Below are 27,427 nucleotides of genomic sequence, written 5' to 3'. Positions count from 1 at the left end.
ACCGTCATATTTTACATGTTCAAACGATTTTAGGTAGCTTGTATTGAATGTGAAAGGAAGCGTGTAATATCATGAGGTAGAAACTCATTTTTTTTGTGATTTGTCCGAAATGTTATACTTTTTAAAGCGAGATAAATAAAGCCTTTGTTTGTAGTAGTGTACGCGCAATGGCATACATATTAAGCATAGTAGAGCCCTTTTCAGTGATATCTCAGCCTGCCGCTGCTGGTGCAAGCTAAAAATTTGAAAATCAAGCTTTCCTTGAAGACATACTTTCTACGATATATCACTTTTTTACGCATCATCTAACCAGAAATCTGGACTCCAGGCTAACTATCTGAATATCATTAATTACCTATTTAATTTAATAATCAATTCAACCCACAACTATTACCCCTCATTAAACCCGTGTGAAGTAACTCAAAGAAGCGAGTGAACCCGCATGAGGCAACAGTACAAATTAGTTCAAACGATGCTAATGTTCAATCGCAACGCGTTGCTGTGAATAGTTCGCCTCTTGTTGCGGTGCCGGCTGTGGGCACGATGACAAGCGGAGCGGACGCGGAAGCGGGAAAAGGAGATTTGAAGGTGTGCACACAGGAAGGCATACTGACGAAAATCGCGATAACCTACTTCAAATAGCACTATTTAACATACACAATAGGTACAAGATAAGCATTTTCTTGGAATTTGGGCATAGATGATCCCGATTTTTATGTATCAGATGACTCATTATTTTTAACATTAGTTTGACTTGTTTGAAAGATTCACTTGTTATTGGTAACAGCTGTATTGGCAGTACCTATTGTTACCTTCTGTTATGTCATATTTTGTGTATCTATGGAAGTTTCTGGTTTACCCTTTGGTTTTATACAAAAAAATCATCAAACAGCAAGCATCTGTATAGCAGTAATTTCATTTTCAACTCACTAGATCAATATTTTTTTTAATCTAAAACCGCCCCGCTGCCATCTCCGCACATCTTAAGCCACTGTCCCCGCTGGCTGGCTGCCAGTCCCGCACACGGAACAACCGGAGCCGCTAATTTATGTAAATACATCAACATGCGTGTACTCCATCATGATACATCTTATACCTAATCGTTCACAAGGATTCAACTATGGACTTATTCTTTTAGACTAGTCGTGGTTTCTTTGAGGGAAATAGTAACTAGTGTACAAAATATGTAAGAAAATTATTACACTATAACTTTGTTTTGACATACGTTACAGTTTCTGCTAGAACACATAGGTCTGTACGTTTTTAGCAGACGACTGAACTAAGTAAGTTATGTTGGACTTTAGGCTACTGATCACGTGTCTTTCCAGAATCCAAAAAATAACGTTTAGAAAAACCGTATTTCAGAATCTTTGACTTTTCCATCACCTTTGATGAAGTTGCTGAACTGTTATTTAAACATCACAAAACGGCAGGAATGGATGATAATAAACCATCTGATGAACACAAGGTTATGTTACTAACCTCTTCTTCCTATAAAATCATATACCAAACACTACAGATATAAACTATCAAGACTTGCCCACATTTTAGCTATCGAATTCACCGATCAAGAAAATTTGAAGTCTTTCCATATTCCCTGCAATATATCGTCAAGATAAATGGTTGAACCAAGATGTTGGCTTCCCTCCAACACAATATGTAAAACATTGCGACAAGCGTATGACACGATCATTTGTTTTCTCCGTATTTTGACTACAACGTGAGTTATTATACCTACACTTTGTCAAAGAGGAACTTTGCTATTTTAGTCTAAATTGGGAAAGTTGCCACGGTGCCTCTGAAAGAGGTAATCGACAGAAACGTTTTAGGGTTCCGTACTCATAAGCCAAAACAAGACCCTATAACGTAAAATAAGTCAAACAACAAATACTGAAGACTAGAATAAACTATTTTTTAAGGACCCTTACAACAAAAATGATTTTTTTGGTGGTTTCATGGATAATGGTACGGCAAGGTTCGGATCCGGCTTTTACATAGCTAAGAAAGGATGACACAAGCTGGTACTTAAGCCATAAAAAGCTGTTTTTACAAGCTACGTAATACCCAGGTACGAAGGCCTTCACAAGTCTTTTAGGTTCTATATTTACTAAGGATTACCTTTCAACATCCAAAACAACGTAAAATCGTGATATTATTACAGGTGTCATCCTAGCCTAGTCCTCTCATTTGTTCGAACATGAATATCGCTGGTGTTTCACAAAGTTAAACCTGCGGAATAAGGAAAGATGAGCGGAGATGCCATAATGCAGGTAGGTCAGGCGCCTTCTTCTAGGTCAAATTCGTACGATGGGCACGACCAAAACGATCAGTTACGAGTGAACTACAACGATTTTTGGCATAACAAAAAATGGTTAGGTCCAAATAATGAGTGCAAGGGTGAAAACAGTAACGTTTCTCATCCCCCGCATTTTAGCGCGCTATTTTCTTAGGCCATTTTCCGTTATGGCACCTCCGCTAGTCATTTTGTTCTCCATGGTTAAACCTCAGCAAATTGTACAAATTCTATTGATTTGGTTCAGTTACGTGCCTTGAATGTGTGAAACTTTGAATATATCAAATTACAGGTCGCATGGATTTTGGTTTAGACTGTCACTTTAATTTTCGTTGTAGCCAGGGATTTAGGAGGTCGATATAAATCACGTATACGGCCAGTACCTACTTATTTAAGATAGCCCTATGGATATTAAATATTTGAGTAGCGACCAGGGTGGCACAAAAAAACAGTGATTTTGATCAGCCTCATAATTCTTCATTATGATAACCTATTGCCAGTGAATGCCAACAATCCAAATAAAACCTCAAATCAAACCAAATCAAAATCAAAAATCATTTATTCAAACTTGGCTGCAAGACAGCATTTTTTTCACGTCAGGAATTCACAATGGACAGCCTCCAAAACGAAGACCCTTCACCACTGCCTATGTGTTTTTCCTGGGAAGAAGAAGTGGTGCAACAAACTTCTCTACAAAGAATATTTGTTTTTTGCCACAAAACACAAAGATCTACACGAAAATATTTTGAGTAATGTAATCCCGGATTCTGAACACAAAGTATGCAAAATAAACCTAAAAATAATACCCACGAAATGGTGCTTTGTTTAACCCCCGAAAGATTCCTAGGACGGGTAGTAAAGACCTCGGTAACACAGTTAGGATCGAAACAAAATAAACAAAACGACCCGGTGATTCACTGCAGAGAATAATAAATATCAGCTCTGTGTATACAACTAGCTTCTTCACTCGTATTTTGAGGGAACTACTGTAGCTAGATAAAAGTTATAATGATCTTTGTTGCAAGGTCTATTTGATTGATACCAACTTTTAGGTACCTAATTGAGGGCACTATAGAAGGAACACAGTACAGGACTGGATTGCGGAAGTCAGATCATCGGTCGCTCCTAGTAAAACACTGGTACCAAGCTTCATCCGGTTAGGCTAGAAGAGGACCCAAACATAGTTGAGGCTCGGGAGATGATGATGAGATGGAACAGTACAATAACTGGACAGACAACGTAACTTTTTATATATACTAGCTGATCCCGCGAACTTCGTATCGTTTAAACCTTCCCTGGACGTCTACAAACATTTTAAAACCAAAATCAGCTCAATCGGCCCAGCCGTTCTCGAGTTTTAATCAGACTAATGAACAACAATTCATTGTTATTTATAAAGAAGATACAATATTAGAGATTAGAGTGTGAAAGTAAACACTCACACACCAAATGGTAAGAATAATTGAGATGTTTGGTAAATACATAAGGATGATCAGATGAACAAGTACAGGTAAGTTCATGTGACATGAGTAAAACCACAGGAAACATCTAGAATCTAGATCATATTTTCCTATATACTTTCAGCGAATATAAAGTATATTATAGAACAGTCTTCATCCAGATCGTAGCTATAACACAATGTTCCCGCAGCAGCCATTTTATATGTCTCGCAATGTTTGCTCTGTATTTTCTCAGCTCAAATCGCTGTCATTTATTCATCGGGTAACTCAAGGCAATATTTTTTATCTACCTACAGTTTTCTGCCTCCAGTTTTTTCTTAAAGTTGAGGTCTTATAAAAGAAGATAAGTTCATGTCAAAATGGCTCGATAAATCTTTGGAATTTTAGGTCCAATATTATGCTGAAGCTCACTTTGTTTAAACGGGAGTTGGGTCACCGAATTCAGGACATAAGCCCTGATTTTGCAGGAAAGATGCCTAAACTTTTCCGGTTATCTACGCCAATGATATCATCAGAGATCCAAATATTGAAGAGTTTACAAGCTGCAGCCAAAACTGACAACACAATGTTCGTTCAAAAATAACACCTATTATTTTTACTTCTACACACACCACTTCACTCCCATTGCTCTTCAAAACATAGAAAAATATTAAACTGAATGGAGCGACAATGTTTACACACAAAAAATACTACTTTAGTCTAAAAAAAATTATCAAAAGAATGAAACTGACTTCAATAAAATACCTAAAACTTTCTTCTAAGTCTGATAAAAACTATCTTAAAATCTTACCTCCAAAATCTCATCTCCAACTTTGACCGGCGGGCTGGCCTTAGCCGCGGCCCCAGCTGGGTGCAGCCCACAGACAAACACGGCCATCCTGCTCCTGTCCCGATGACCAGCCAGGCTGAGACCCAGCCCCCCTCGGGGGGAGCGCTCCAGACGGACTGACACCACCGTGTCTCCGAGACCTGCATACTTCTTGCGGATTTTATCTGAAAATAAGAGTTTCGTTGTAAGAGAAGAGATGAAGAAACTATGACGTTTTGTTACGTAGGGTGGCTGATCTTAAATTGGTTGTAGATAATGCTGGTTGTATTTAATTCACGATTTCGGAATATTTTTATCTAATCAGGTAAAGTATACAAATTTTCTGAATAATATTTTTGTAAGATTTGTCTAGGTCTCCTTATTTGGCATAAAAATAATATTGTTATTCCTGTACGAGTACTCCAATGAATTATATTTCGAGTTATATTTCTTATCACACATAAGAGTACATTCAGTTCATCTCAGTCATACATTCGTAACAAATAGTTCTTAAAATCAAAATTAAACATTAGAATTCGTCACATGATAACTACCGTTTTTATTCAGACTTACCCACGAGAGCAATATCTAGCAGAAGGCTATTTCATTAGGAAAAGGCTAGTCAAATAATGACGTCAATTCTTCTAGCCCAAACAATACTAAGCCAAAGCAGTAAACGTTATAATTTCCCAGTAGACCAGACACGAGGAATCTGAAATAGGCATAAAGTGGCTCGACAAACGAATCTTAAGGCGACGTTTTTTTTTATTTTTTCAAAACTTGATAAAACAAGAAAAAAATATATAGTAATGAAATTAATTACTTTAGAATTTAACATAGTGATAAGTGTTTTGTAGAAATAAGAACATGAATCACAATAATTGTCTCGTTAGAAAAATCGTTAAGGTGACACAAATAGTAATTATTACAATCTTAAACCTGAAAGAGAATAGATCGTGAAAAAAATGAAAGCTAAACCTTTATAATAGATAGGTTTTATAATTCATTGTGAGATTTTTTTTAACGTTACTTCTTTTTTATGAATAAAAAAAACTAAACACAAGTTTTCAGAAAGTAAGGAAGTAGTGTAAACAAAGCCTTAACCGGTAACACAATAAGTATGAGACAATGCTGAACATCGACAGAAATCGTGTTACTAGCCCCGGGCTATGATAACTCAACAAATAGAAGAATGCTGTAATTCAGTTACTGTTCGGCTTTTGTTATGGGAATCGAATCTGTGATGTTTTGTTCATAACCCTTCATTCCATTATATAAGAGTAGTGAAAAAAATCGTACTTAAAAGTGGAAACATAACCGATCCTTGGCTTTTAAATAATAAACTTTATAAAAAAAAAGATTTTTTTTCTTAATAAAACCACAGATATCATAATAGTTACTTCGCAAATAATACCAGAAAAATACTGCCTGTAAATTAAGAAAAACAAGTGAAGTTTAGCTTTAGGTACTTTTACATAAATATGTTGAAGTTATCGTTTTTAATTATTCATTTAAACATTTATGTGTACAGTCAACACATTATTATGTAAATAACTATCCGCAAAATTCAAGAAATACAAGATAAAATATTAAAAAAAGAAAACATTTTAAACAGTACCCTAAAAAAAACTCAACTGAAGACAATATCTCCAACAATTTTTCTCAGACCAAACGTTCAGCTCAATTGAAGTCGTTGGCATATCAAATCGGGAGCATTTCATTGTCGGGAAGTCGGCGGCGGTGTAAGTCGGCGTCTTTAAAGCCGCTGTCTCTTATACAGCGAGCGACAATTGGCAGGGTAAGGACATCGTGTCTTTGTTCTGAATGCTTTCGACTGGAAAACTTTATGGGGGACGGTTTTGAGTGTTTTTTCAAAAGGTTTGTTAGGTACTTTTGATGGTTGAGCTGACAGTTTAAGTTACATTTAAATTCAACGTGGCAATGCAGCCAGTCTTCTGGGCACGTTTCCGGAGGACAGTGATGCGGAGGAATACTTCGACGCCTGATCGATGTTCTTTTATATATGTTTTATGTTTATATATATTTTGTATATAGTATTTTATTTTTAGATTTGTATAAAGATAAGTACTTTAAGTTTGTATATATAGTGTGTACACTGCATAAAAGGTAATAAAAAAACTTAGTTTTCTGGTAAAAAAAACTGACATTTTTAAGTAAGAGTTTTTAAGCAAAGTTATTTGTTAAAATTAAAAGTACATTTCAAATTCCCTCTATTGCATTGAATAGGTCTGTATAACCTGTTAAGATAGTGAGAGTAAATGATTAAAAAATATGTAAAATCTGGAAATTATTTTGCTTAAAGAAAATAGTAATAAAAATAACGAACTTATTTAAGTATAAACACTTTCAGAATTTGGCTATACAAATGCGGCCTTACATATTTGTTTGATTAATAATAGAGAATACGGAACCTTTCTTTCCCTCATCATAGTTCTACTAAATCAAGTAAGACCTCTAGCAAAAAATCTCACCCTTGACACAATATTCTAGCTGTCTCCCCTCGTACGATATATCAAGGATATCGGCCGTTATCGACGCATAAACTCAATTTGTTAGGAGGGTCGCGGTAATGGATGGAGAGCATCAAGACTTACAAAGGTTAAAGAGTATTTGCTGGGGTAGGTCGGAGCGTTGGTGGATTTTATTATAAGGTGGTGAATTGAAAATAGTGTGACTGTGTTAATTTATTTTGGGCTTGGACAATATTTTAAAGTGTATTTGAAATTCAATGAACCAAGAAAATAATGATGAACAGGCCTTCTCTCACCCAGAGAAGTATTGGTTAATCACCACGCTTGTTCAATGTCGGTTGATGATTTCAAACTTAATAGTCCAGGTTCTTCGAGATATTTTCTTTCATTATGTGCTAATATACCAACACGCTGTTTCCAGATTTTTCAAAATCAAGTGGGTGGATATATGTACAGTTGGGAAAAGGACAAAAATTCCAATATAAAACCTCCTAAATATCAGACCACCACTAGACCGCCAAGATTACTTTCTACTATAACTTAAGAGAATACACCTGATAGATAATAATTGACATTCAATAGCAGCTATATGATACGAGCGTACCTCGAGTGCGGAGTGAAGGGCTGTTATCAGTGCAAACGCTATTACATTGCGGCCACTAGATGTAGGGCGACCCTACATCACAAGGAGAATATAGAAGTCTCACAATCTTTGAGGAGGAATTTTAGATTTGGCGGACAGTAAAGCGAGAAAATCGGCGAACTCGAAGAGGAAGATGTCTTGGATAGAGCGAAGTGGAAGAAGAAGATATAAAAAGCGGACCCCGTCACAAGACGGGATATATGTTAAGAAGAAGAAGAAGGCGGACAGTAAAGCGAGCAGAAAATAATTTCACACCCCTTTTTCAAGCATAAATCTAGTCCAATAATTATGTTAGGCCCACGAACGGTGACAGCTGTAAAATCCGGGCCGATTATCTGTGCTACAAAAAATCTAACGTGGGCTGGGCAGTCGATTTTAGTTGTACTTTTTCCATAACTCTACAATATGAACAGAAAACTTAAGGCCGGGGCACACTTGACCCGGCCATCGTCGACTAACAAAGCAGTGACATTGAACACATTCACAGTGTGAACCCGCCTTTCTTATAATATAATGCAATACTTGTGAACTACATTATAACAGTAGGAGATAGTCTTGATGACAATTTTGAATGGCTACGACAATGTGTGACTTGCTACGGCGTAGCAATAATGCTACGAGTCCTTAAAGCTAACATTTTCGTAGCCAATTAGATACTACGCAATTTTTATAGATAGTCTTGGTGACAATTCTGAACGGCTACGACAATGTGTGACTTGCTACGGCGTAGCAATAATGCTACGAGTCCTTAAAGCTAACATTTTCGTAGCCAATTAGATACTACGCAATTTTATAATAGGCGTAGAAATGATTTGTTAAGCTTCACATTTTCAAAAAAACAAACATTAACGTAAACTAAACGGTCGGGTAAAGAAAACTTTTTGAGACCTGATTATGTACAAATTATCTAAACAAACAGACAGTTTTCACGAACCGGACAGTACTCAGTTTTCTCAAACCAGATACTAAAAGTTCTGTCTAGTCTTATTAGATTGTTTCGACACTGGCACCGATTTATTAATCGATCAAAAGTGTAAAAACGATCTCTATTATTGCCAACAAAACGACAAAAAATAAAAACAAATCTCAGAATGCATCCATCACACATTTAAACGTTGCAGTTCTTGCATCGCTTCTAGGTCAAGTGTTTCCAAAGATCACGATACAACATGAACCCAGACGAACATACCACAGCTATAGTGAAGCTAAATGTGCTAGAGACGAATATACCACAGCTATAGCCAGTTGTGCTAGAAGAGGCAATTTCCCTCTCCTGGTAAATGTCAAATGGTAACCTTTTGAAAGAGGTTCTTGTAACTGATAGAATAGTGACTAGTGAAGTGGGTTGACTTTTACTGGACTTTGGTCGTTCTAGTGTTTGTACGAAGAGATCCTTCTTAATAGCTAGTTCTATGTAAGTGTGTATTAACAATGCAGGAATAAATATAGGTATGTGCCTGTTAAGTTTTGATGGTTATAAAAAATTATGCTGGGTACATCTGGCTGTGGACTGATAACATATGATGATGTTGATGAAGCTACATCTATTAAAACGTTAGTTAACATTTTGTATAACCAATCAAAAACCGCTTTATTCTCCAGTTAACGAACAGTTACAAGCCAGAATAAAAAAATAAAAAAAACAAAAGAAGAAAGAGGGTATCCTCTTTAAAACTCAAGACAACGCCGCTGCATTTTAAAAAACAAAAGAAGATTAGCATAAAAATGCCAACACAACTTATAACAGTGTCAGTGAAGACAACCTATTAGTTAAATAAATAGTTTAGTTAAACCGCAATCACAGTGACGTCACGGCTAGCCGGGGCCTGAAATAATTGCTTTTTAATGAATGTCTTACAACCACAGACATGTTCGTTAAGATTTTAAACAAGTCCATTAAAAATCTTGAGGGTGACTATACGCTTATGCATATCATATTTGATAAAGAAACTGACGTGGATAATGGACACACTTTCTAAAAAAACAATGAAGTACTGACCCATAAAAAAGTCTTCAGAACAATCTAAATGCACTTGACTGAAATTTTTATTTTATTGTCGGGAAACAAGACACCAAAGTTGAGAAAAAAATGGTCTCTCTATTGACCAATAGTAAGTGGATATTCACAACAGTTACTCTATATGCGTAGCACTGATGCAAACTATTCCAGTGACAAAGGTATAATATAATGTCTAAAACATTTTTGATTAGAATATTACAAACCCTTTCGATCATACTCAGCTAAAATGTTCATCAGAAATAAGTGGCCCTTCACAATGGCTACAGACTACGGTCCATTACTATTCAAACAATGGCCGCCTATATTTTATACATTTCCAAATCATTATTTAGCTGTCTTGCTAAAGGCATCTGTAATACAGACCTGTTTCCATCAAATGTACCGAATTTTAAATACATATTTAAATCTGTTTCTACTTCATTATGTATCTGTCACCGGAAAATAGCAAGACTCGTAAATTGATCAATTTTCTAGGTAGATGATCAACTTTCGGAAAATAATAAACGGCAGTCGAAATGTACTATTTAACGCATTGAATGTTATCTAATTAGTCAACTTACGGTATCTAGCCGTAATTTAATAAACCTTGAAAATTGATCAACTTACGTGCCTTTTAATTTTCGATGATATTACCGGCTCCCAGTGTTTTACCTTGGGCGGTAGATTTAGGAGTCGCGGTAAATCCTTTACCTTTTCAAACCGATCGAAAATTAAAAGGCACGTCCTTTTAATTTTCGATGATATATCTAAACCTATATATTTTCCGACAAAAGAATTCGATACAGTCACATTTTAATGTTCTCAAACCTCTAAGGTTGTTAATTCAGTATAAAAGTAACTGTTTCTTTGGTAAAAAACAAGATTTGCATCTCTTTATCTATTTTAGTGGCATACTAAAGCTTTTGAAAGCTGAGGAAGTAAGAGGCGATAACTTTAACGGCCAGTTAAATGTAACTGAGATGTTCTTCACAGCTTGTGACTGGAACATAATTATATCTCTATTCGAAGATAGTCAATTAAGAAGAATTTGAAATGATTGAAGATATTTCGGACGTTAATATGATTAGCAGGATCAAAGATAAATTAAAGAAAGATGAATATCGGAATTCAGAATTCGTTTTAGTCGACTTGGTCAACACGATATAGATTTTGGGAATCTTCCTTTTTTACGTATAAAGCTATTTATTTCAGCAAAAGTTGTCATGTATTACCTAGAGTTTTGTTTTTGTGTTAGATTTAACTTTAATTTAATTTATTTTGTATGTGTAGCTATTTTGTAATAACTGTGGACACCACTATCGTTATGGAACAAAGCTGTATGACAGTGTGTACGTTTAAATAAAGAAATAAAAAGAAATACGGCAGTCTCAATATCAAAAACAAAATATATGAATAAATACTAATTTATATTCAAGTAATACATGAAAACAAACTATAGCCAGCTCAAAACAGAATAGTTACAGCTAATGACTCAACTACACCGGAGATTTCATTCAGCATGTTTACATCCACATCAATGATAGCTGATTTATTTCCATTGGCGTGTGCTGCGAGGAATCAAAGATCAACTTGATGAACAAATTGTAGCCATGGAAATGGGTCAGTGTTCAGGATATATAAATAATGCCTGTTATTGGGAAGACTAATTGCGGTTACGTGGTTATTGTTTGTTCCTTTCTTTTGAATGTGTGAGCATGATACCAGTTTTAGTAATTATTGTCTGAAGTTGATTATGTTCCAGTGCCCAGCTTTTTGACTACCTTTTTAAATAATTTCTAAAAAAAGCTCAAAATCTTACACAAGGTCTAACCGACTCCGACCGAGTCAGAAATAATATGTAACAACAATTTTATATACACAGATCTTAAATAAATGTCGACAGTTAATGTACTGCATTAATGGTCGCAGCCAATAACTATTGGAAACAAAGCTCCTATGTAAAACATGCAAGCAATCCAAAATATTTTTTCTTTCCAACCACTTGGCAACAAGGTGCAAACTCACAAAGTTCACCTAGTTCCCAGCATTATTCAAACAGAACATTGTTGAGGTAATCTTCCAATAGAGCTGGTAAATATTTATCGGCCGCCCTGAAACTGGGAGCAGACGAAACGCTAAGATTACCGGCTCCCAGTGTTTTACCTTGGGCGGTAGATTTAGGAGTCGCGGTAAATCCTTTACCTTTTCAAACCGATTCATCGTGGGTTGGTTAAAATAAGATAGTGACGATGAGAAAATTCTGTCTTTTAGAAGCTTTTTGAAATTCAAGAACAGGAGAAATCAAAATTGCGAAAAACGCTTATGTTGTCCGTGTAATATCTTCCGTTAAAACGAGCTGCTTACCTACCCACACAGTAAAACTTTTTATTACATTTGCGCATAATTCCCACAGTTGGCAAGTGTGTTTTTAGGATCCCTCGGGTATAATGTAGTCCGGCCTTTTTTTACCGATGGCATCTAATGCTTTTGTCATTTGTTCGTTTTCTGCAGAATTTTCTGCGACCGATTTGCATAACGCTTATTGTCAAATTAGGATTGACATGTATTATGTGCACGATTTTGTGAAGGTTTGATGTATAAATAGGAAATACAAAAATAGTAATTTAGATAAAATGTAAGTACACGTTGAAATGACAAACAGCAACTTTAAAACTATGTAAATGTGTAAATAACACATAATACTACTTATGTGTATGTGGATGACCTAATGATTCAAGATGTTTTTCGAACGAAGTTCCTGATAATACTTTTAATTACAAGACCGCTTTAAATTACTTTTCCCAATTATCCAAACGACAATAGGTCTTTCAAATGACCACATTTAAATTGGCAATTGTTCAAAACAGCGTCGGTAAGTCTACGAGTCCCCTGGGGAGTCCGAACTAACGGATCGGTTTGACCCATTTCCAGGCGTCCGATATTCTTGATAGACCCTTCACGTTGTGTCGATCGCTTGATAAAGTGGATATTTATTTGAATCGGTGTTGTTTTGAAAAAAATGTTTTGTTTGGTTTGGCAATGTTGGTTGTATTGAGAAAATATTACCCTATATAAATGCAATATTTGGTAATGTTGTACATGAAATTAGGTATTATTTGTGTAACATTTAGAGATAACGTGTCAATAAGAACAGTTAGAAACTCATGGTTATATCGTGCACAGCAAACTAAATGGCTTATGTATCTTACTTCAAATAACGCATTAAACTAGCATTTCAAAGGGTTTCTAAACAACAAATTTACATATAAAACCTTATTCTTTAAAAGCAAGATCTATGAATAGGTAAATAGCAATCCCAAAGAAGATGTATGTTTATGAAAATTCAGGTACAATCGCTGTCAGAGAGCCAAAACGTTGTTATAAGTCTAGAGAGTGCGGTCCCGACGCTTATCGATATTGCATTACGACATGTAAAATGGTACACGCGATGGCAAAAGTGATTTTGATATTTTATCGAGATTTTAAAAATATTCAGGTAAAGTGACGCCTTATGTGACCTTTAAGGTGAATAAGAATGCTTTGAGTTTTACGGATGAAAATATAACTACTTTCTGTTGGAATACAAAAATAGGTATGCTAATTCATTGGTTCCGAATATAAGTTCTTAGTTTTATATAAGGGATTTTTTGACTTATATATTTTGTATCATTATAAAATGCAAAATGGGACTTAGTGTAACATCTACAGAATGAAATAAATGTAATACGATATTATAGGCAAAGTATTATTGGGTTTCCTATAGTTATTTTGAGAAAAGTGTTGCGATAAGTATCCTATGGATAGCGATAAATATGTATGTTGTCACTAACATTATTTTTCTCCCCTATAATAAGGTTAACCCTACATATAAAATCTGATTTAAGCACAACACGACATTGACAAACGACTACTATGCTATTTAGCCACAAATACCGAATATTCAAGCAGCGATTACTCATTTAAGATCTATCTGGCTAAAAGACAGATATCTTAGTGTATTGTTGCCAAACGCAGACCCGACCGTTAAAGATGATATCAAAGCAATATACTTCTGGCGATGAGCCAGGGAGACGAGGAATGGCTTTTGTGTTTCAAACAGAAGACCTATTATATGATGCTTGTTGAAAAAACAAGGGTATGCAAATGGTGGATGATGGAGCAGGATTTGGGGTAGATGGTAAAGAAAATTGGAAGCTGGGATATTTATGAGTGAAATGTAACTTGAAGTATTTATTATATATGTATGAGTATTATCTTAAACTACGTTTACTTATCAGTTCAAATCAAATAGGTACGTAACTGCAGATAGCTTGCACTTTCGTCGACAGTTTTAAGATCATCTTTCTCGTATGCCACTGTTTTAATCTGAGAAATTGTCATTTTATACAAAGGAGTAAAATGACCTGTTTGTTTATAGGAGTAGAGTGGAGTTTCCTTATTATAAACAAGTGGTAAGCTTATTATAAAGTACTTACTTGCAAATAGCATAAAAGCGAACAATATCATAACTCCGTTGTCTTGAAATAATGCTCGAGAGCCCTCCACAAACAAAAGTTGAACAGTTGCTAGAGCAGCTGGCAACACTAATTCTGTTTAATTTAATAAACGCGACAACAAAAGATGAAAGTACACTTGAACAACAACCAGGGTTGCCAGCTTAATAGCCGAACTTTGGAAACTAATAGCAATTCACACCTGAATGCTATACATTTTTGATATTTTCCACAATGTCACTTTCTTTGTTTGTACCCTTATCAAAATAACAGCTGGTTATTATTAGATATGGATCCCTTTATTTTCAGGGTACGCAGAAAAACAATGTATTTCAGATTTGTTTGTTATGTGATTCTTACATGTTTGGAATCTATATTTAAGCTCGGTTGAAAGAGAAAGTTGCGGTAAAGGTCTTGCTTATTTTCGGTAAAAGGCTTAGAATCGATTACCGTAAATTAGAAAAAAATGGCCTCTTAATATAATGAAACAAACAAAGGTATAGTAGAAAATACGAACGGCCATGCTCAATATTCTATCTAGGTATCTCTTATTTACCTTACTAGATATAGTAAATTCACATCACTGGAGGCTACAAAAAATTCAACAAATAGAGATTAACAGATCATGTATAAATTGTATTTTTATTGAAGATTTATTAGCACATCTCTCGAAAAGTTTCTTCTCTTCTCGAACTCAAATAAATGTGCATTAACCCTTTACTCTCTTACGGTCATTGCGGCAACCCTGATACCCAGGTATCAGTTACGGTCGGCTCAGGCTACCTTCATTATAAAGTTTTAATGGTTTTATCAAACGTTACGGCCGGGGGCGTGGCCAAGTGGCCGCTGAACAATATTTATGTCCGTTTGTACTTAGTGGGCTTTTGAGGGTTAAGGAGAATTACAGGGGTACTTTTGGTGCTGGGAGTTTTTAAGTGATGTACGAGTGTTGTAATGGTGGTTTAGTGATGTCTTAATGTGAAGGAATTGAAAGATTTTCTGGTGTTTTAGTTTTTCATTTCATCAAGTAACTTTGCCGCTCCGAAGTTGTGCACAAGTGATTTCATGGTACTAAAAGGTACAAGCCGCCCTTTCTAGAAAAGATTGAAACTGTGTATTTCAAATTATGGCTGTTTTGCCGTCATTAGTAGCCGACATCACAGCGGCAAAGTTATTTGACAAGAACTTTCGATATCTCATCATCATAAGAAAAAAAAAACAACTGTCAAAATTATTTTTTGTAAAATATGTTCCACATCAACACAAACGTAGTCGCAGGCAAAATGTAAATTTTTGTTCATCCCGCCTTCAATGCTAATGAATGAATAAAACCTTGTAAAACAATTAAATGCGGTTTTAAATGCGTTGTTCCAAAACCGACTTAAAACACATATTTCTTTCGTGCGAAAAACGTTTGTTTTTCATTCATTTCGTTTGTTATTTTTCCGGGATCGATCAGCAACTGTAATTTTTTTAGTAAAAAAACATTTTTATATCAAAAGCTTTTCAGATTGGAAGAAAACAATTCTTATGACGAAAACACTTGTAAAAACAATAGATTAATAATGAAACAAATTATAGGGAAATAATTGCGCCCTTTCAACTTTTTTAACTCTCCATTTATTTTTGTAAATGGCAAAAGTCAACAAACAAACAAATGATTTTGGCACGTGGATGCTCGTTGATAAGGTAAGTTTATATACAGAATTTATTAGAGAACATATTTAAGTAGTTTTAAAAAGTAAGTAGGAGGGTTTTTCTTTATATCATAAAAACGTAAATAACTAACCAGATGTCTTGGTATCAGTGTTTTACTTGAAGCGACTGCCTATTTGACCTCCTTTTTACCTGGGCAACCCGAAAACCCTTGGTAAGACCTACATTTTCACCCTTCCGAAATTAGGAGTAACTCCGTATGACATAGGTATATAGATTGTCACCCATTTACAAACCGGCCGTGATAAGCGTTGCTTAACACATTGTATGTAGGAACGCAGATATACGCGAGACACAATTCATATTCTATTGTTTTATATTTATTTAGACATACAAGAGGTTAACTTCTATAGGTCCCGGCTGTCATTGAACATCATTGGCAGTCATAACGAGTAGTCAGAAGTCAGTAAGTCTGACACCAGTCTAATCTAGGGGTTGCCCAGGGCACTGGGTTGAGGAGGTAAGATAGGGCAGTCGCTCCTTGTGACACACTGGTACTCAGCCGCATCCGGTTAGACTGGAAGCCAACCCCGACATAGTTGGGAAAAAGGTTCGGAGGATGATGATGGATGATTCAAGAGGTTAACCACGAGCTCCTTAGCCACGGAGTAATGTAATGGATCCTGTGATTAAAGTTAAGAAGGATATTATCAATCTTTCCTGGTATGATGTTTGACGTTTTATCTTTGTCGCGTCATCTCACAAATTGCCTGCTTAACCGACGGATACAAGATGGTGTAGAATGATGATCCGGTCTATCTTGACGAGAATTTAAGCAGGATGGATAACAAGAGATTGCTTTGAAAATTACAAAATTCTGAAAGATCCGTGTATACTACCCATCACAGTTACGTTAATTATATTAATCTATGTAAGTAATAGCAATAAATCCAAAGCCTTGAAAGTGGTTGGAAAATACCCCTTAACCAATCAACATTTGCAAAGGGTGTTAATTATTGTTCATTGACATAATATTTATGTCAAAATAATTAATTACTGCCTACTCACTTCCAACATAAAAATAAAGCAATAAAAACAATACCATTGTCATGTAAAAGTGTAATTAAAAACAGACTACTGAATAACACTTTTGTCATCACCTGTACAGGTCTGAACGGTCCACTGGGCTCTCTTTTCATAGAGAATTGCATTCAACACGACTGTACCTCGATGTATCAACTCGTTATGAAATATGTTATTAAAAATGCAGTTTAATTTAGTTTCTTCAGGGAAATATTTAAAAATCATGCCTTGTGGAAAGATAGCTCTCTACCAAAGCATATAATTATGTATGTGTACTGTATTAACAAGCTCCATTACATAATATAATTATATCGATTAAATAAAATTCAAATAATGGCACAATTTAAAACAATGATATGGTAAAAAGGAAAAAAGCCCTTTGGTACTTTGTACCCTAAAGGCTCCGAAACTACTGAATCGATTTCAAAGATTTCTTCACTTTTTGGATGCTACCACTAGAACAGGTATGCCCTGGTACATTAAGAATTCACCAGGAACATGGGTGAAACCGTAGGGAAAAGCTAATCCATTATTTATACTATCACTCATCTCGATAATTAAAGATCGATTTAATCCATAGACACGATCAGACAGTTTAAATGAATGAGTATCGTTACTTGTCATGGAATCGTTCGGTTAGTGCCAAGTAGCTGTCAACGCGGCGCTCGGGTAATTATAACTGTCCACTTACTGAACTGAATGGCGGGGTTAAGTGTTCCGCGATTAAATAGTAAATAGTTTAATTTATTTATTAGTGGTGTTGATTTATCACTGAACCACGTAGTCAGAGAACTTTACTATAGAGGTACATATACAATGTGTCCCGGGGATAAGTGACCGCCCGAAATTTTTTGAATATTTGTACAAAATTAAGGATAATTTCTTTTATATTTTTGAAAAAAATCATTAAAAATTTTTTATTGTCAGGCCTGTTAATAACAGGCTTTGCTCTTTTTTACCCGACTGCCAAAGAAGGAGGGTAATGTTTTTCGAGTGTATGTAAGTATGTAAGTATGTATGTATGTCTGTTCCTTTGTGACCTCCTGTAGCCTAAACGGCTTGATGGATTTTGAAGTATGAGGTATCGTTAGATTTGTCTTGATTACGGGAGTGTCATAGGATACATTTTATCCTAAAAGTCCCACGGGATATTTTTTCTAAATTTCCCTTTAAAAAAATATGTATGCGGTATCATTAGATTCATTTCAATCACGGGAGTAATTAATATAGGATACGTTTTTTCTCAAAATTCCCACGGGAACATGTTAATTCTGCGTCAACGCAAAGCAACTCATGCGTTAGCAAGCAAAAAGCGATTCTTTTGGCGATACAATCACGTCGTCTTGATCAAATGCATGAACGTCGTCTTGATCGTCTTGAACGTCGCATTGGCGGTAAATTTATGTTGCGGAGTAACATCACTCGTAATCTAAAGCCAAATGTCGTCGAAATAATTTAAAATGGTACTTACATATACATAGTCTTCTACATCTACAACATTTTCGTTAAATAAAAACAGCTAAAAAGTTATAAATAAAAGAATTATTATTAAAAAAACAAAATACCCGACTGCACACTAAAAAAAGAGTAAAACAAGCCCCACAATAATATTGATCAATACAACTTTACTGAATATAATTTATAAATATTGATGGAAAGCATCGCAGGCGGGGACCACCTTGACCGCCACCAACGAAAATTCTGCTAAATGGTGCACAACCCAAATGACTATAAATGAGCCTCTGTTGGTCCCCGCCTGCGATGCTTTCCATCAATATTTATAAATTATATTCAGTAAAGTTGTATTGATCAATATTATTGTGGGGCTTGTTTTACTCTTTTTTTAGTGTGCAGTCGGGTATTTTGTTTTTTTAATAATAATTTCATATTTCAACTGACTGTATTTTTGCATTTGTTTGAAATAGCAGCAAACATTGTTGTGAGCTATTGTAGGAAATATCATGTAGTTTATTAATAAATTAAAAGAAAGTGATATTAAGGGGGCATTTATTGGACTTATTTTGAAAAAACTGAAAAAAAGGCGTTATTTTCTTTGAATTTTTATTTTCTTTTTTTTCTAATAAATGTTTTATTACATTTTTGTTATGTTTGATAATTTTAATTGATAAACTATGATGTCGGCTAGTCAATAAAGAAAAAAGAATTTAAAAAGATGTAAAAACTTAGGAAATATCTTAAAAAAACTGCAGCACGTCACAGTATTTACTTAAAATCATTAAAAAAAAACCAAAGGCGGTAAGTCCCAAATATAAAGGAAATTATCCTTAATTTTGTACAAATTTTCATAAAATTTCGGGCGGTCACTTATCCCCGGGACACATTGTATAACTTTGGAAGACCTATTGAGACTTTAAACCATCCAGAAATTCATTTTAATAGACAGATATCGTAATCAATCTAGCCATTATCATGTTTTAAACATGTACAAAACACTAGACTGTGCCAGCGGTTTCATCCTCGTTTCTTCGGAATCGATTCTGGCACCTAGGTAAAACGTAGTCTATAAACTCCTGCGATAATTGAGCTATTTAACACTTAATCATCAAAATTACTCAAGAAGTACCTGTGATTAGCAATTTCACGCAAACATAGTCACAAACACTATAATATTCGAAGGTTTTCAATATTAATTAGATACTACAGTTAAAAAAGCTTACCTACAGAGGAACCATAAAGTTTATGAAAATAATTCTTCGAAGTTTCTCAATCAACGAGGGTCTCATAAATCATAGAAGTGATCCCGCAACGCGATGTCCATCGATCAATTGTGCCAATACATTTCATTCACACATTTAACCTCCTGAACTAGTCGATCACAACTTTATTGCTCTTTGATTTCCCACTTATTTATCAGTCTAGCAAGAGCAGAACGGCTCTATTTAACAAAAGCTCCTTTGGCATGGCATCAATAATATACAACAAAATACCTATTACTAACATTCTAGATAATAAGGAACTTCCAGTATTTAAAAATAAATTACGACCATTTTTAATTGATAAAGCATACTACACGATCCAAGATTTCTTGAATTGTTGACCAAATATTAATTCCACCTGCCAATACCTACCCATGTAATTATTGTTTGCCTATTAGGCAGGACATAGTGATAATCGAATATATTGTTAAGATCTGTAACTTACATAAGCCTACAACAAAGATACTTTGACTTTGACTTTGAGAAATGATCGAAAATCAATTTCGAGCAACCTCAGGTAGCTCCATCTTGAAAAGCAAGCACTCCAGCAAATTGCTCATAAAGCACTCACTTTGAGCACGTAACTTATTGGTCCTTTTACCCGAATGCTTCTGGTCCTCAGCAAAGTGCCATATTGCCATCGTTTAGTCAGAAGAATACTAAGGTCGTTGAACTCGTGTAACTAATATTTGTGACGTCACTGCGGAGAATTTTGGGAACTTTTATTAACTCCTGCTCTGTTATGCGCGCCTGGTACTAGGTTATAAGCGTCTGGTATGTCCGAATTAGGTTTGTAGGCTACAGAAGTTATGAATGCAAAGTATTCGTCTTGGTATAAAGGGAACGTTATTTTCTTTATTCAGTAAGGTTAACAAGATGTTATTTATTTTATGAAGAATCACAATTTTGTTGACGTAACAGAAGGCAGAAATGGTCTAATAATGCAAAAATGTGTCATAAATTGCCTACATCAACAGATAGGACAAGTTTCCGACTGCCAAACAAATGACACATTGCTTCCTCGCGCAAAAACAAGTTAGAGAGAACCGCATTAAAAACAATCAAAGAAAAACAACAAAGAACAGCCGATAACAAGGCAATTGTTTTGTTTCTTTTTCACGCAAATCGAATACAACTCCCATTCAGGAGTTTATAATTGGATTGAGAAGAACTTAAGTTATCTGAGAGTCAATTGTTTTTTGTTAAGGAATACTTGCATATCAAACTTTCGATTCCAAGTAGATGTACTTAGAAAACTAAGTGTATCTTGGACAGTTTGGACACCAACAACTGTGAAAAGGTGAAGGAAAACATCTTGAAAAAAACTGGAGCTTAAAGTCTGAAATCGCCTATCCACATTGAGTAGGATTAAGGCTCATTCTTTCTCTCTATGAGAGAAGGCCTGTGCCTTACCGTGGGACGATAAAAAAAGCTGATGATGATGAGACACTCAAAGTTGAAGCTTGCTTTGGAGAAGCTATTCTAAAAATATATGAAGATAAAACTACTTTCCAGACAAACATACATATCATACAGCACAACGATAATACTGAGATCATTTATCTTACGAAGCTGAACACATATTCTACTGTTTGTGCAGTCTGCCTTATGAAAGGAATCATGACTTGAATAGATAATTGCTTATACTTTGCATATTATTGTAATGCCCTTATCTTGAAAATGAGAATTCTTTAAAAATGGAATTGGAGTATTTTCTTTTATCTATATCTTCTATTTTATTTCGTACGGAGGCGGTAAGAGTTGTTATGATTCCATTGTTTGTATCATCTAGTTTTTATTCTAATAGCAAGCTATATATATGTCGCAGGGATATGATAAAAACGGGGATTTTATCAATTCCCTAAGGGATTTAACCAAATCACGGAGGATGTTAAAATAACAACACGATTTTATCTTTTCCCTAAACAAATCTAGTGAATTGAACAAATCCCTAAATTGGTTCAGTGAAATGACAAAAAACATTTCTGTTCTTGTTTGGGTCGTGCTTGCAAACACTAGGCAAGCCGTAGGTGTCTGTCACGCACGATGCAAAACGAATAGATGTGCCTGTAAGAAAAATAATGTTTTATGTAATTCACGATACCACAAATCAGCAACATGTTTTAATATGTGATTATTACAAATAGGCATATCATAAGCAACTAAAATATTTATGAAAGAAATTTTTGTTCATTCTTTCAAAAAAAAAAATTTTTTTCTGAGTAATTGTGATTTTTTATATCAATATTTCCTTGTACTGCACACAACTGATTATCATAATTATGTACGTATATCTTACCAAATAAACCTCTAAAATATCAAAGCAAAATTATTTTTGTCATTTCACTGAACCAATTTAGAGATTTGTTCAATTCACTAGATTTGTTTAGGGAAAAGATAAAATCGTGTTGTTATTTTAACATCCTCCGTGATTTGATAAAATCCCTTAGGGAATTGATCAAATCCCCGTTTTTATCATATCCCTGCGACATATATATGTATCTTTAAACGGAATAAAATCTTCAATACTATATTTTATATTTCTGATTTGTTTTCTACTCTCATTTCTATCTTTATACCATGACATTCACGGTTTCTGCAAATCATTTTTTGCTATATTCCTTTTTTGTCATCTCTCACAACATCCATTCATCTTTCCTTAGCCTTTTACTCCTAAAAAATTTTCTTGATACTTAGGTACCATATTTTTTATCGTCACCTTCATTTTACTAAGTTACTTTTTAACAAAATTACAGTAGCTTCTGAAAATGAAAATTTTATACGCATGAAAGCGATACAATATTCTCAAGGTTACAAATGCTGGATAAATGGATATTGATCCAAAATATACGTATATTTATAGTCATCTTAAAATAGTGCGTAACTGTACAATATAAAGTTGGAGAAAGGAATCAGCCGTGTAATTTTGGCAAGGCAAGAAAGAAAAAGATTAATTATATAAGAAATAGGCCTGTTGTCTTGTTAGCTGCTTGTGGACAAAGAGTAACGACCCTCGAAATTGGTCCTTCTATCCAAATTACACTTCTGTTGCCAATTTTTCTTTTGGCTATTTAACAAGCCTGCTTTTTAAGAGACGAGTAGGAATTACAGTTTTTACTAGACTTTTGAATTAACTAATGAGAAAAAAATCCGATTAGCCACCCGGCTGGGTGTTAAAAAAGTGATGCCACAATGCATTTTATATGAAAATATTAAGCTTCTTAAATTATTATCCTACTAATATTATAAACGCGAAAGTTTGTATGTATGGATGTATGGATGTATGGATGTTTGTTACTCTTTCACGCAAAAACTACTGAATGGATTTCAATGAAACTTTACAATAATATAGCTTATACATCAGAATAACACATAGGCTACAATTTGTAAACATATTGTTCGAAATACTAAACCTGCGCAGACGAAGTCGCGGGCACCAGCTAGTAGGAATTATAAATTTAGGAAATATAGAATTAGATGCATTATTATAGGAAAGGCATATCATAATATTATGCATTAAGCCATTACAAATAACTTTTAATTTCAAAGAAGTCATACTACCAAATTCGTGTCTTGACCGACCATCAACAAAAATAGCCCGAATGCATAATACATTCTATTGCAAAACAATCTTTTCATGAAAGTTTCGCGAAGTATCTGTGGAAGCTATTTATAGCTTACAATCGGGAACACCTGGCCTGCGCGAATTAAATAAGTAAACAGACTGATCACAACGGTTGTTGCTTACCTACTGGATTAAAAGGATTGTACGGTAGTCTTTAAAGTGGCTAATTGGTTGAAGTGTAAGAAGTTTTTATTGGTAAAAAAATATTGAATGTAAGTTGTCGCAGCAACTTGTAAGTCAAAATGACGTATTATTTTGATGAGAGATGTTAATGAGTTTTTAGGGGAAACAGTCAAAGATGGTTAATAAATTGTAGGATTTTAAAGTTATAAATGAATAAAACAGTTGTATGTACGAGATTCATTGTAATTAATGACATCGTGTTCGTTTCAGGTTCATTTGATAGACCTTACATAATAAGTATGTAAAAGATGCTATTGTAATGCAAGAGCTAGCTAGCTTCGTGTTTTCAAAGTAATTATTCAAAAAAATCTTTTACGAGCCTGCGACCGCTGAATGTTAGAGGTAAACCATGGAGGTAAATAAATTATCGACCAAAAAACCAGCACAATGTTCAACAATTACAGTCCACGTGACAAAAAAACTTCAATAGCAATAAAAAGCAGGAAAACCCTTTCAATACAACCCTCTCATTTCGACACTTAACCCTTCTTCGATACACGTGACACAAGTTGGGTAACTTTCGACCCTACACAACGTGACCAATTCAAAAAAACCTAGCAAGTGCGTTTTGTGTCATAAAATAGGGGTTCGGGTATTTTTTTACCCCACAAAGAGACCCTTCTTTTGTTTGGTTTCATTAAATATATATTAACAAACACTCAGAAATCTAAAAAAAAAAAACTCATATATTATTATCATCATCAAAACACAAACGCCTACGGCTCAAGTTTTAGATATTTTTTTCTCAAAACAACTGCTAACTTTGAAAATTTAACACGCAGAAGTTCAAAGTAAACAGTAGTTTAAAGAAAACTGACATATACCTACATAAGATTTGTTTTCAAATTAACGAGAAAATAAATATCAATTATTACCTATATGGTTTAACTAATAGGGCACAATTAGTTCTTGCTCAATATTCTAACAGTTCTGGCGCGATCGATGAACTATTTATAGGACATTCCGCTCTCGAGTAAATACTACTACACTAGGCGGGTTTGTTTGCTTAGATTTCATGGTTATTACTCGTTTTGGGCGGTTGCAAAAAGTCCACTTTTCAAGCAAATTAATTTGCTGAAAATGATACTTTGCCTAATGTGTAATCTGCCTAGCCTTTTCCCAACTATGTTGGGGTCGGCTTCCAGTCTAACTGTATGCAGCTGAGTACCAGTGCTTTACAGGAGCGACCACTTATCTGACCTCCTCAACTCAGTTACCCGGGCAACCCAATACCTCTAGGTAAGACTGGTGTCAGACTTACTGGCTTCTGACTAGCCGGAACGAATGCCAAAGATGTCCAAATGAAAGTCGGGACCTAAGGCTTATCGTGCTTAACGAAACATGGAAGAATTTTTCGAATTCGTTATGACAAGATGCATTTTTGTCTAACGTAGTTAATTTCTCAGTATGAAAACTATATATAAGTATATTCCTCCACTATGGTGTTCTTTTACAACTTCTGATAAATATTAAATTAAAGAAAGAAAGGGTGCTATCGGGTATCGTGAACAAAATATCGATTAAATAATGGGAACGGCTATTCAATTCAATTATTTATTCAAACCGACTGAAAAGTCTTTCTGAATGCCAATAAGACACCACTATTTATATAGGTAACTAACTACGTTGTGTATAACTTTAACAGCCTACTATTTTTATGTAATCGAGTCTTTGTGGACATATAACCTTCTTTAAAAAAGAGTCTATGGAGTTTCTTGCCCACTCTTTTCCATGAGACCAACTTTTTGGAACCGTACAAGTAGTGTGACTTTTCATTCACTTTGATTGATACATATGAAGGGTACTCAGAAGCAAGTAAGTCTGACAACCAGTCTAACCAAGGGGTATTGGGTCGCCCGGGTAACTGGGTTGAGGAGGTCAGATAGGCAGTCGCTCCTTGTAGAGCACTGGTACTGTGCCGTATCCAGTTAGAAGGTAGCCGACCCCAACATAGTTGTGAAAAAAAAGGCTAGGAGGATGATGAATATAAAGAGTTTCTATTACCACTTCTAGTTGAAAAGCATCCATTACCAAGAAAGTGTAAGAAAATGTTCTGTAACTAGTTGAAGAAACAAATAATTACTTTCCACGTTACTCGTATGACGATTACATATGGCTAATTAAAAGTTCACAATGAGCACGCAAAGGCTGCGACTTACTTAAGAATTTCTAATTAAAATCAACTTTGTTTTAACATCTTTGGCATTGAAATGAACATGTTGTGAAGTACTCAGTTTCAATTGACTAAATTAATGTGGGATATTAAATAGGTGCGTATAATAATTGATTTGCAGACTTTTGCGGATAAAAGGACCATTCTGGACTTAAGGACCAACTTACTCCACATTAAAGACAGAGGAAAAACACGATAGGTATTATGTATCTGCGGAATGTTAATGTTTTGGATTGCCTTTTGCCATTATTAACTAATCAAAAATATTGTGTGTCTCATATTATGTGTCTGTCTAAAATACCAATAGAAGTGGTAGGTACAGATGTTTCATCTCACGAAAGTGGGTGAGCCAATACTTATGTGCACATGCACATTTGTAGGCGTAAGCTAGCAGGCGTAGTGGCCGACTCACCGAGACATACACCGAGGCACACAAGTATGGCCCACCCTCTTTCGTGAGATAAAACATGTGTACCACTTAAATTGGTCCTTTACGCCACTGGCCATCAACCTTCTTCCTTCTAATTCGTATCTTCAAAAAGGACCCTATTTTAAAAACCTCCTAAAATAACATTAAACTTAATTAAACCATTACCAAGTTCCAATTCAGCCTCAGCATCTTCAGAGATGGTCTCCATGACCCGGTCAGCGCATGGCTCGAGTTCCCTCGGGACCGTGCAGCGCGCGCGGGCCGCACGCCGCGCGCACTCCGAGCAGCTGCCCAGCAACAACGTGGCTGTTGCTCTGTTGCTGCCCACGTGTTGCTCACTGCGCTAGCTGTTGCTGGTGCACATTACTCGGAGCAGCTGCCCAGCAACAACGTAGTTGTTGCTCTGTTGCTGCGCTCGCTGTTGCTCACTGCGCTAGCTGTTGCTGACTGCGCTAGCTGTTGCTGGTGCACAACACTCGGAGTAGCTGCCCAGCAACAACGTGGCTGTTGCTCTGTTGCTGCCCACGTGTTGCTGACTATGCTAGCTGTTGCTAGCGCACATCACTGGGTTTGTTGTTGCACTGGTTTGAGGCACTTTGTTGCTGTGTTTTTATTGGTTTTATTCTTGATTCGTTTTTGGTTTGTTATAAATGTCTTCGAGGCACAGTTTAGTTTAACTTTTTTGATTTTGTTTGTATTTTTTTGTCTGTGTTTTTGAAGAAAAGAAATATTGTAGTAAAGTTGATTTTAAACTAAGCTTGGTCTTAAATCTATCAATGAAGTTATACTAAAATTAACAAGACAGCTGAATTCAGACAGTTTATCCTTCCCTAAAATTGCTTTATATAATAGACCCATTGGAAAAGTTGATGTCTTTGACATTTTTGGTCAATTATTTTGTGAAGTTTTAGTGTACCGTAGTACGTTCATATTTTGTTGATTATCATTTGATTTAATTAAATCTGAGACAAACACAGAAACTGTGAAACATTTTATACATTAAAATTACTACATACCTATGACTATAGGCGACTATTTAATGGCCTTCTTTTTCATTCAATACTCTCCTACATTTGACTTCATAGCTAATAATGTGTTTATACCACAGGTACGTAGGTAGCTCTGCCTAACACAAAAATAACAAGCATGATATTACACCAAAAATAACTTCAGTAAAGCCGTGACTGACGCAGCAATTATCTGCAGTAACGCCACAATCACATGACAATGGAATAACATACGGTAACTATGAATGGCCCTGAGATCTAACACTAATTGTATGACCGACGCGGTTAGTGGCTCTTCAAGGAGAATATATACTACGGTTATATATATTTGTGATAATCATCTGCCTAGGCTATTCCTTAAGGAT

General features: G+C 35.2%; 1 protein-coding gene across 1 annotated transcript in view; it reads right to left on the bottom strand.

Annotated features, from left to right (window-relative positions):
* Positions 1-27,427, bottom strand: part of LOC135118620 (uncharacterized) — a 160,110-nt gene that overhangs the window by 29,967 nt on the left and 102,716 nt on the right. Inside the window, exon 25 of the mRNA XM_064041088.1 lies at positions 4,544-4,746. Coding sequence (XP_063897158.1) covers positions 4,544-4,746 — 203 coding nt within the window. The remainder of the gene's footprint in view (positions 1-4,543; positions 4,747-27,427) is intronic.

Source organism: Helicoverpa armigera, chromosome 24 (assembly GCF_030705265.1).
Source record: "Helicoverpa armigera isolate CAAS_96S chromosome 24, ASM3070526v1, whole genome shotgun sequence".
NCBI classification, from domain to species: Eukaryota; Metazoa; Arthropoda; class Insecta; order Lepidoptera; family Noctuidae; genus Helicoverpa; species Helicoverpa armigera.
Note: the sequence above shows the minus strand (reverse complement) of the source record. Positions and strands in the feature narration are given on the sequence as shown.